An 11,961-nucleotide genomic window follows, 5' to 3' on the forward strand; every position below is an offset into this window, starting at 1 on the left:
ATCGCTTGGTTTTCTGAACATGATGACGAGACCGGAGCGACTTCTTATAGCTACTGAAATAGCTACTATCGTGAAAGGCACGGCTAGTCACACTTAATGGTAGCCTGATGTCACAAGAAAGAACTCAAAGAAAAGAGCTACGCGTATTCGCGCACTGCCATGCTGCTGGGCAGGCTTGAGAGAGAGCATCCATTGATGCCTGCTAGAATTCGTAAATGAGGAAAGTAATATCGCTCTAAAGTCAACCCGGATCAATAGGAAGTTATACAATCGCTTCTTGAGCTGTTTCTATGCCAGGAAAGTGATGAGAACGAGGTTCATCAACCTCGTGTTCTATCGCCCCAAATCCTGGGAGAATGGGGCAATTGTTGGAAAAGAGCAGCGACTTGTTGATCGTATATAATAATATTCTATGTTGATAGAAGTCTTCCTATTTCCACTAGGCTTTAGTTCGGAGTGTACATTGTGTAAGTATGCCCGGCGAGAAAATAAAGTTGATCCCTGTATTTACGCGTATCTGCACGTACCCTTGTCGCGAATCTTGTGTATTCTAGGATCGGCTGCTATTGGCCTGCTCGTCCACACAGCCGCAGCCACATTTCTCCACCATTCTGGATCGGGGTTAGAATCTCAGGTGGGGCGTACTCGCCCCAGCTTACAGGACTGGTCGTACTTTACCTCCATATCCTCTACCCCATATCCACATACTGAAAGTTAAAAGTATCAGTACAAAAGTGACAGAAGAATATAATACTGTCCAAAGCGAACATCAGAGGGAGTCTTTCACTAAAAACTCTTGGAAAACGCAAACAGCTATGAAGAAGCGGATATCACATAACAAATCCCGTAACGGATGTCAGAACTGCAAGAAACGACATGTCAAAGTATGCTCTTCCCCGATCCTGTGGCCGTCAGATCAAGTCTAGCTTGCTGCCCGGCTTCACATCTTTTATACGCGTAATTTCGCTTCAGCAGAATTCAAGCGACTGATTCGTGAATAGTGTGATGAACAAGGGCCACCATGCGCTGCATGCATTGCTCGAGACTTCACGAGTACATGCAGTTACAAGACCAGCCCGCCGGCTCAAGATGCAGGCTCGTCGGTAGTATCGACCTCGACCTCCAACAGCGAGACCCAAAACTCGACCCCTATTGTCAAAAAGCACACATTCGACAGTCGCAGACTTCTGGAGCTGGAGCTTATGCATCGCTGGTCGACAAAGACCTACGAAAGTCTCTGTAGTGTGCCAGAAGATTACCACTACTTGCAGATCGAAGTTCCGCGCGGGGCGCTGAGACATGATTTTCTGCTGCATGGAGTCTTTGCGATTACCGCACTCGAGATGGCCTTGTCTGGAGATCCAGCCAAATCTCCGGAATACATCTGTATCGCAATGGAGTATTATGATTGGGCGAGCGAATCTTTCCGAGCAGCACTCTGTTCAGTTACATCTGAAAACCAGCACTATTTGTATATCTTTGCGATCGCTGCCACAATCATAAATCTAGCAATGCCAGACGAGAACGGTAACCACCTCGGAGGAATGCTGAAGCGAATGGTGGTGCTTTTCGAGCTACTCATGGGTGCTTGCTCTATCGCAGTACTGAACTTCAACTGGATGCTGGATAGCCCATTTTCGCCTTCGCTTCTTTCTGCTCTGTCTCTAATGGAAAAGCCGGCACCAGAGCCAATCAGTGAAGCTACGAAGCAAGCCTTCGAAGACCTCACATCCATAATCGATAAGTTGGGCAAGGATGAGGAGTCGCGCTCACACGCAGCCTATAAGGCTGTTGCCACAAAGCTCCATTACTGCTTCAAGCAGGAGAGCAGGGGCTTGATTCGAGGGTTTTGTATCGCTTTTCCGGTGCTTGCCGGCGAGGAGTATACCGCTGCAATGAGGGTGCAGGAGCCCATGGCGCTTTTTATGTTGATGTATTGGGGTGTATTGTTGAATGTGCTTAGTGACCAAGCATGGTGGACTGCTCACATCGGTCGAGACCTTGTTTCGGAGATTTCTGATGCTCTATTGCAACTACCACCCCAGTCACAATTTTCGACCATGCCCGAGTGGAATGCTGGTATATCGTGGGCGAGAACGGAGGTTGGATTGGAAGTGTTTGATTGAACAGTTGCTCATTATTTGGTATTGTGATTATACGTAAAATTACAATGCGGTCGGAATACAAGCTCCTCGTCCAGAAGACTCAGTCATCAATAACGATAACTTCTGGCACCTTTCTCTTCGTGATCGGTGGCAGCACTCTATTTGAGGCACTTGCACTTGGACTAAGTGCTGTCCCAGGCCGTGAAGACTTTCCTGGGGGCGAACCTGCAAGAACACTTGGTGATAACGACATGATAGGATCGTACAAGTCCCCAAGGGAGTCCTTCAGAGCTTCTGTCTCAAGCTCTTTCAGATGCTGCTTCGCAACATTACAGCGCAAAGTCCAAGCTTTGTGAGCATTCTGATATTGCGCATTGGTTTTTGTTACAACGAGAGTCTGAGGGTTACCTCGTCTGTCGGTCTCATGAGTAACACTTGAACTTCCCAACATTGAATGAAGATGGCCCCGACGTTTCTTTGCTAGTGCAAATCTCCCCACCTTCTCGTGTGGACTGACTAAGAAAGCATTGAGGCGTTGACAGTCCTGACAATTGCATCCCACCCTTCGTTGCGCCCAATCCGCAGCAGGTTGTGGCTCTTCTTTGACGAAGCGAGCAAGATAAGTGACTAGGGTAGATCGGAACAGATTACAGAATCGGGAATCCTGACCACCGGCATTCCTCTCCGATAGCTTGCTGAGAATCGTCTTCAAGAATGGCAGATAGATGGCATCGAAGAAAGTGAGATCAACCGTTTCCATCTCACCAGTGAGCCTAAGTATGATCTGATCAATCTCGCTGTCTAGTTTAGAGTTGACACAATAGCAAAGCAACGTTGCAATGTTGCTGCTGTTCCCAGCATCGATAATGATTTCTGGCGGCGGACGACGGAAATATCCCACAGGCTTCTTTTGCGGAAGGAAGGACGGCCCCAAGCAACCAAGACTGAAACAGTCTGCAAGATCTGAAGTAACATCGTGGAATATTGTATCGGCAACGTTCTCAGCTAATTCTCCTTCGGCACCTGCTTGGACGATCCCAATCGCAAAAGCGACAGCCATGACTGTATTGTTGACATTTCTTTTCACAGTTGGAAGAATTCTGTATGTAGGTTAGCATGCTCGCCATTCAGCTGAAAATCATTTCGCTCACTTATTGAACACTTCCTGAGTTGCGAAAGTTTTGGACAGACTTGCAAGCATCGCTCCATCTCTTGGAGACTCAACGACCACTGCCGTAGACAATAATGTGTCATCAAGTTCTGACTCAAGCCAAGTCTGAAATGCGCTTCCCACGGTGGTCGAAGACCTTTCGGCTTCAACTTGTAAGCCCGCTTTGACCTCATCAATGATCTCTAATCGACCAGCTAGGCTGTTCTCCTTACTCAGATGTGTCGAGAGACTTTATCATGGTTAGCAAATTTGGCACGGCCGTCGTCTGAATTACTCACTCTGGCAATAAGGATTCAAGATCGTTTCGGAGAAGGGCTATCCCAACAGCTCGAAACGTAGAGGATGCTGCCTTGTTAGGACAGAGCTTGAATGTCTCGATGAACATGACCCTGTCATCGAGGTCAACTGATATACCGACAACACGAGCCAGTACATCGTCGGGAAACGGAGGTGTTGATCGCTCCCACGAATGAGTTGGTAGACGAGCCAAGTGCAATCGAGTCCGAGAAACCACCATCTTGCAAATTTGAGAGAGGCATTCTGCTGCTTCAGCATCATCCGGATGTTCTGACACTCTGTTGGAAAAGCGGTCTATCCATGTCGAGATATCGGACTGATCATTATCATCACCCATATAGCTGCGATAGCTGAGACGTTCAAAACTCTTCACTGGAAAGAAAAACTCCATGCGGTAGCTTTTAGGCACAATGATCGCCACCTGAATCCCTCAAACCTCTTGTTAGAAGTGTATGGTAGTTCACAAGTGGAAAGAAACTGACCGTTCGATGATAGAAGTGCGTAGCTGATACGCCCTCATTTCCTGTGAATCCCGAGTAATCTTCATCGTCTGGCGGCATCCCATTGAAAGGGTTATCTTGGACGAAGTCATTCTCGTTGAAGTCAAGGTCTTTGGCCACTTCTAAACCGTCCAGCTCCACGACTCTCTTCAGAGTTGTTGTACGATCAACCTCCTCAATGATTTCGTGGTACGACGAGCTTCTCCAGCCTCCTCCGTCCTCATCACATCCACCCTCGACAGACAGTTCAAAGCTAGCCAAGTATGAAATGAACCCGACCTCGCTGCAACATTCCCGCAAGTGCGCTCCAACATTCTTATCGCGGCCCTTCAACCCATCATAGCAGAGACTGGAGTCCGTATATTGGTGCTCGAGCAAGAAAGCCAGTGCCTTCGGCATATCTTGATCAAATCCAAGGGTTTCCTCCCAAGTTTTCAATACCAGCTTAAGCTGGGCCGTAGCAACATTTGTGTGGGCTCCTAACTCTCGTGAACTTAGTGTGGTATGAATGAGATTGTATGTGAGCACAAGCCGCCTGCCTTCTGTTACTGGGCAGACTTCATGTGTAACATCAGAGAACCTGCGCTGCATATGAGCTTAATAGTAGGATAGTCAAGCTTAGGGACTCACCACGCCAAATACGAAGCATCGAACTCAGAGAATGTAGAGGTAGCGAAGATTTTCGTCTTTCCTGCATGAGTTACATGCACTTCTCCTCCCTCGTGCTTTGACGGTAATGCAATTACTAGAGTCGCGAACATCCGAGGAGCCTTTTCTGAGCTGTATAAAAGCTTAGATTCAGACGTTCGAGCTCATATGGGGTGCTTACTCTTGATGCGGCTTGAACATAGCCCCCTCGTCGTAAAGCAACAGTTTGTAAAGTTCTGCAGAAACTCCATTTCCAGCGGCATCAACTCCAAGACCTGTGCTCACCTTCGCCACAATCTGCTCTACGACAGTCGTCCAAGCTGGGTTCCTGATTTCGAAGTCCTTGGGAGACAATTCCCACGTCTTTCGAATGGTGGTATCCACGATGGTTTCTTCTCCCTTGCCAAAAGGTGCAGCGTGACTTGCTCGGGTGATCAGTTCTGCATCATGATCATTAAGTGGAAGCCCGATCAAGCCACCGTCTTTGAGGCAGAGACCAGGATTCGGAGGGGACTGCAATTGCTCGAACAGAGCAAAAGAGCCATCACCCTCAAGGCCGCTCAAACATTTGTCGAGGTCTTCTTTCAGTTCAATTTCAGAACCGTAAGGGTCCTTGACTTGAGTCTCGTTGTCTGACATAGTTGCTTCACGAATTGAGGAGCAACAGTGTTGAATGTCTCGTATCAATGTCAACTTTGTCGAAGGCACGTTGTATTTCGCGTTTGGAAGACGCGATTGTTCGCGAACCCCTGTAATCTCAAGGTCTCTCTATACCCACCCCTGTCTTAGGTGTTGCCACACCTGCTTGCTCATTTCAACGCTTCTCAACCTCATTACTAAAATGCCAACATTTCTCAATACTCAATAGCAGCATACAGCAGATACTTTCTGTGCCATTGCAGCAGAAATTCGGGTACATATCTTGGTATCGATTTCTCTTGAAAGTGAGATCACTGACAACGGCTGCGACAGTCAGACTCAGAGCGATCTCCGTTTGTACGTGAAACTTTGATAACTGCATCATGCCCGAACTTAGTGGGAATCTGGAGATTGCACACATGTATAATCAACATATATACAGCTTATTTTCTCACTTTTGAGGAGCTAAATGTGATAGTCGTCATGTTTTCGCTGGACGTAAAACCTGCTTGCAGCTCCCTTGGACTGAGGAGTTGAGATGAAAATCCATCATTCCTAAGGTAAAAAGCCCAATGTCTGAAAGTTACCGCTCAAACACAGATCCATCTCTTTGGTCACTAGATCTGAGATTGGCTATCTGGATGACAGAACCGTTCAACCGTCCGTCCATTGCGGTTCCACTTCAATTCCTCTACAGCAACTCATGGGTCAAGTTCTTCTTTTCTCTCGAGGTCATGGACTTGGGGATCCGAGTCGCATCAGCTCCTCGTCATTAGCCATGCTAAAGACTATGATCAACTGGTCTAGCTAATAGGTGATGAGTGTTGGAAGTGGGATGGTCTGAATGGTGTTAAAGAAAGGTTCAGGCGGACCGAGAACTTGTGTGTGGACACTTCCAAAAGTGCCTTCAATCTAAAGTAGTTGGCAATGCTTTCAAAAGAGGGAATGGTGAACCTCACTCATGATCCCGTCTATCCTGCATTTGTGACGCTCATCTTCGAGGCCAGCAAAAACTGGAGTGTAAAAACTCATCAACATTCTCACCACATCATTAACAAATTCGTGCAGGTACCAATTAAAGAAAACTTGAACTCATGAGCTCTCTCTGTATTGGTTCGAAGGGGCACTAGCGTGCAGACTCTTTCTGGAAAGTCTTCTCAGCATCCAAAGAGGTTACCCTATCAACAGGAGCCATCCATTGACGCACCACGACTTCTTTTGTCCAGCGTTGGTTCAGCTACTAAGCTTTCGAGACTCTCCATACCAATGGTCATCAACTTTCTAGCTGCAGCTGTTGGCAGGAATGACCCCCCCCCCCCTTCGCATTAAGTCTTCTCCTGAATCCATTCAATAGCTCACCATAATGCTCGAACAACGTATAAAACATACATCTCATTTCGCTTACTCTTTCACAGCACGAGTCGAGTTATTAATATCATTGCTCATTGCTATGCATATTCCGAGCAAATTCATCCTCCCAAACAAATCAACATCACCTCGTAATAGTCCTCACCTGATCCAACTCATTATCCTCCCTCCTCTCCCTAATCGCCCTCCCCTTCCACTGAATAAACACCACCGGCACCACCGCAACCACCACAATAATGCCCACCATCAACCCCGCCGACCCCTTAAGCCCCAACGACGAAAACATATTCGGGAACCAAAACGGACCTATGCCACTCAAAATCAGCCACCCCATCCCATCAAAGCACCACAAGAAAAGAAAGGAGAAAGACCTACCAATAAACCCCCACGTACTCCTCACCAAATTAATAAAAACACCAATACTAGCCGCATGCTCATGATGGCAATCCACCGCATACGTCACCAACACCGTCGTAATAATCTGGTTCCCAAACGCCGAGATAGCGATCCCGACAATCGGGGTGACATTATAGTGCTGCAAATTCTGCGTCTGCACGCAAAACACCACAATACCGATAATCACGGTAAGAAACCCGGGGTAGGAAACCCAGATTCGATGCTCAGGACTCTTGGGACGCCCTCGCATGAAGAAATCTGAGCCGCGGCCGCCGAGCTGCTCGCCGAGGACGGAACCGATGATCATGCCGATGAATTGGAGGCCGATTTGCTGGGCGTTGAAGTGGAATTTCGGGGTGAAGAGTTGGGGGATCTCGACTGTGAGGAGGACGGAGGAGAAGTTGAATACGATGCTGTAGGCAATAGTAGGCAGGAGGATATTTGGGTAAGCGAAGAATTTGATGGGGGTCCAGAAGTCGGCGAGGGAAAGGGGGTGCGGGCCGAGACGGCCGAAGTTAAGGTATTGGCGTTTGAAGGCGGAGGTTGAGGCTGTGTTGGGGGAAGCGCGGTTGCGGACGTAGAGGGTTTCGGGGGAGAGGAAGAAGTAGAGGATGAATTGGACGCCGTTGGTTATGGCGAGGGTCCAGTAGATCCATTCGTAACCGTTGGTGTGGAAGGCTACGAAGCCCATTAGGAAGGGTCCCATTGGTGGTCTGTTTTTTAGTCAGCTTTCTTCTTCCTTCGTGCAGAAGGGGCTACAAACCCTAATGTAACCATCAAAGTCCAGATCCCCATCTTCTGCCCTCTCTCCCTTGCAAAGAACGTTTCCGTCACAACCGCGCTACTAATCGCAATCGCAGGACTGATGAAAAAAGCAACCAATAATCTGGTAACCACTTGACTAGCATAGCTATGACTTTCCGCACAACCAATGTTACACACCATCGAACATAACGTTGAGATTAGCCAGATTGGTCTCCGACCGAAACGATTCGAGATAGGTTTCCAGAACAATGGAGCAAAACCCAAGATCAAGATTTGGATGCTGGTCAAGTACGAGGCGCGCGTGATGGAGATGCCAAAATCGATGGAGAATGTTTCGAAAGCTGGGATCACGGCTGCGGCTGTGAAGGTAGTGATCATGGCGTGGAAAGAGACCAGTAGCAGATTGGTATTTTTCTAGCATTTCTTAGTCCTTTGTTATTCTGTAACGTGAAAGAGAGGAGCCTCACCTTCCATGCAGGCCAGTTGAGTGGATCTGCCGGATCCATGGTAGGAAGCGGGTTGAGATCTGTGGTGCCATGGCGAGAGATCAGGTAATCTCGATGTTCTGCAGTGAGGCCATCCACGAGTCCGCCCTCGAGGTGGCTGCTATCACCGAGAGCGTGATCTTTCTCAACAATCCCATTTGCATTCGCTGCCCCATTCACTGGGGTTGAGTGGCCGGTCCCATCCATTTCGATCATTTCTGCTTTGCCGTCGTCCATGATTGTGGGTTTGCCAGGGCCGCAACTGTGAGCAGATTCGAAGCAAGAATAAGAAGATAGATTACAGAATCGTCTGATGGCAGCAGGTAGGTATTATGAGCAAGGGGAAATTCCCGCAGAATCGGGCATGACATACGCAACGACGAGATGAAAAAAGACCAGTGGATCATAGCATGAATTTATGAATGGGGTAAAATCTGGAGGATGGAGACTTCCCCTCACTACCAACACAACGGCCTTTTTTTCCGGCAGGGATCTATCATGCAGTGACGTTGAACAGAGAGCGAGGATTTTGTGCATTTGAGAGGCGACAGAGATGGTAACACAAATACTAGCCAGTCATCCTTCTAGAAAAGACAGAATCTGAGTAAGCATGAGATCTCAGATATGCCGTCAGAAGATTCCGAGAGTAGATCGATGCGACTGGTGTTACAGCCTTAAAGGGGCTTGCCATCGTTTTCTGTCATGAGCGACGATCATTTTCTATAAACAGTAAAGAAGAAGACGCCGTTGGCTGTCAGGGCCGTAAGCGAGAATGATTTAATGGGGCGGCGTCGGAAGTGGAATGGAATGTTGGTGGACTGTTGGTGGAGCGTGGAGGAGGAGGGCGGAGGAGCGGGGCTGCAGCGGGGATGCTGACCAGTCACTGAGGGGCGGCTGAATACTTTCGCCTCTTCCCTGTCCCATTCGGACCGTGAGGCTAAATGAACACCCCGTGGCGGCGGCGCGCACTGCAGCCTCCACACATTTTGAGGTGCCGACTCCAGCAACCGCTTTTGGACGGAATGCGAAGACGTTGGTCCGGAATCCGGATGAATTGAAACAAGCTTATGTATCAATCTTATCGAGAATTTGTGTGACTCTATGTTCTGCTCGGCAGTTTATCTTTATCTTCACGACCGAGAATCTGAGGGCTGAAACTCGATGTGTGTTTCTTATCTCTGGTCGTTAATGCGATGGTTGTTTGGATGATGTCTGAATACCCTCCATTCAACGCGTCCAGTTCCTGTCCAATTTCCTTTCCATCTCTGAATATCAGCACAACAAACTAGAGACTTGAATACGAAGCAGGAATTAATTAATGGACATTTTGGTATGCCGTGAGCATTGATTATAGATCATATGAATACCACAAGCATGATAGCTACACGTAAGCATGGTCGTATCATTTGCTCGGTGATCGCATCTCGTTATGGTGAAGATTGCGATTGACTTGGACCGCTCTAGGATCAGAGGTTTCTGATGTTTGACGATGGTCCTGAGAGGTGCCTCCCCGATTGATTTTGAATGAGAGAACTCTCTCCTCCCCATGAACTTTCGTGCTGCTCCAAAAGTCAATATTTGAAATAGAAGTGATGGTCAACAGCATCATGATAAGCCTGAAGTTTGAGACGACTTTCAAACGAAATTGGCTTCCGGACATCCCCAGTTATTCAATGCCAAGGCTCCTGTTCATGACGTCCGAGTCTACCACTTTCGCACACGGAGAACTCCCTGCTCAGGATCCTCAGATTATGCAATGGCCTTGGTGATGCTCGTCGGCTATCGGTCAAGGTTTGAATCTGTGATCCGATTGAAACATCATGGGGGCCATCGAAGACCGAAATAATTGAAACTTCCGATAGAACGTGAGACATTGGATGAAAATCGACGATACTGAATTTGAAAAGGATGACCGCGTTAACAAATGACGGCAGATAGGGGGCAGGAAGGGATGTGAACAGAGTTTGATCTGATACTATGCTGAATGAAACAACATCGGAACAGAACAATTCCTATCTGCACCTTCATCGACTTCGAGGGCGAGATGTATCCCCAAACCGTGCTAGAGCCTCTCTCTGTCGGCCCTTTGCAGACTCTGACATTGCGCTCGAGTGCACCTCGACCATCTTTTAAGCCACATTGAGGTTGAAGTGACATTACGATACCTTTAAAGGTTCTAGCTGCCAAGAGGTTCATCCTCCCCGTGATGACACCAGCGATCACTTGCTCGATTGACGCATAATATGGCCGTGATGATGAAACATGAGTCGTGATTGGGAACCCCGTTTGGGCAATCGAATGATAATTGAATCAAAACCCTGGCCACAGAACGGTCCCGCACATCTCACACACGTGGCTATCACACGAGACTTTGGGAGCAAGATCCTCGTCGAGAGCAGGTCTGAGAGTCGATCTTGTGTCTTGCATGGCTGGGGGAGGGATGGTTGAGATGAGGATTTTCCGAGAGGCGGGATGACAACGACCTCGGGAGGGGAGAGACGAGCACGTGATTCAGGGGCCATCTGAAGAGCGGCCGCAATTGCCCAGGTGTTATCCGGGCTGGCAAAAAGAAGCCTCGACGCCTTCGAGACAGATGGAGGAAGACTTCATCATCGATCCATAATAATTTGTCAATCCATGAAGGATCCCATGTCCGTACTGTATATTCTATTCTATGAAGATTCTATGAATACGTACTGTATTCGCCATGCACCCATGTTCAGGGGAGTCGGAGAGCGCGAAGCTTCTTCTTTGCCTTCTCTGGAATTCACCCATATCGACTACCCTCCACTAAGACATTTCACCCGTCTCGGGAGGCCAACGATCCAGGATGTGGAGGGGCAAGACGCTGACCATTTGGCCGACAAACGTCCTTCCACTGGGTCTTCGAATCAATCTTTGCCAGGAGCGCCCTTGCGGAACCCGGCTCGAACTTTGCGGACAGAGTGCTCGAGATGAAATGGTGGGACAAAAAAGGGGAAAAAACCCAATCGTCGTCCGCACAGACATTGCCAAACATTGCCAGACATTCTCGACATTGCAAACTCGCTCCACTCGTTTCGGTAATCCATTAATAACGTAAATTAATGGGGGGCAATATATCGCCAGGAACGATGTTCCCCCAGCATGGCCCCGTAGAGCCGCCCCGTAGAGCCCGCCGAGCCCGCACTCTGGAGTCTGGAGTCTGGAGTCTGGAGTCTGGAATCCACTGGTTGAAGTCAATTAGATGAAAGTGCGCGTTGGGGACCGCGATCGCGAACCGCGATCGCGGGGAAGGAGATACTGTACTAGCTGTTCCAATGGATGTCCCAAGAACTCAAATTCAGTTCAGAGCGATGTGAGCGACGTGAGCACGCCGAGGTTTGAGGTAGACAGTCGTTGCCGCGTGACCGCTAACCTTACGTTCAACGTTCGAGTGGTCCGTTGGTGGACGCGGCTCGGGACGGCGTCTGTTGGACCTCACAGGAAAGTCAAAAGGGCTCGCTCAGGGAGACAGCAGGGCAGGGCACTACTGTAGGGAGGCAGACATCAGACATCCGCCCAAAACGCTTCCATTCTCCAGTCGCATTTCTTCCAGCTGGGCAAGA

General features: G+C 48.6%; 3 protein-coding genes across 3 annotated transcripts; 1 reads left to right on the forward strand and 2 right to left on the reverse strand.

The window, feature by feature from the left end:
* Positions 1 to 815: 815 nt before the first annotated feature.
* On the forward strand, positions 816 to 2,126 carry LY89DRAFT_740625 (uncharacterized protein; the record flags this gene model as incomplete). Its single annotated transcript, XM_018220612.1, has 2 exons — positions 816 to 884; positions 1,002 to 2,126. The coding sequence occupies 2 exons, from the start codon at positions 816 to 818 to the stop codon at positions 2,124 to 2,126; spliced, it is 1,194 nt and encodes a 397-aa protein (XP_018063895.1).
* On the reverse strand, positions 1,946 to 5,419 carry LY89DRAFT_787848 (uncharacterized protein). The gene is made up of 6 exons (XM_018223113.1): positions 4,903 to 5,419; positions 4,704 to 4,853; positions 4,056 to 4,653; positions 3,555 to 3,994; positions 3,257 to 3,505; positions 1,946 to 3,205 (listed from the first exon to the last, which is right to left on the reverse strand). Exons 1-6 carry the CDS (start codon positions 5,358 to 5,360, stop codon positions 2,206 to 2,208), a joined length of 2,895 nt encoding a protein of 964 aa, XP_018063896.1. The 5' UTR covers positions 5,361 to 5,419; the 3' UTR covers positions 1,946 to 2,205.
* A 1,393-nt stretch (positions 5,420 to 6,812) lies between these two features.
* Positions 6,813 to 9,089, reverse strand: LY89DRAFT_656943 (MFS transporter). Its single transcript, XM_018212414.1, has 4 exons — positions 8,357 to 9,089; positions 7,888 to 8,303; positions 7,104 to 7,837; positions 6,813 to 7,034 (listed from the first exon to the last, which is right to left on the reverse strand). The coding sequence occupies exons 1-4, from the start codon at positions 8,609 to 8,611 to the stop codon at positions 6,853 to 6,855; spliced, it is 1,587 nt and encodes a 528-aa protein (XP_018063897.1). The 5' UTR covers positions 8,612 to 9,089; the 3' UTR covers positions 6,813 to 6,852.
* Between the last annotated feature and the right edge of the window lie 2,872 nt (positions 9,090 to 11,961).

Source organism: Mollisia scopiformis, assembly GCF_001500285.1.
Source record: "Mollisia scopiformis unplaced genomic scaffold LY89scaffold_28, whole genome shotgun sequence".
Classification (NCBI taxonomy): Eukaryota; Fungi; Ascomycota; class Leotiomycetes; order Helotiales; family Mollisiaceae; genus Mollisia; species Mollisia scopiformis.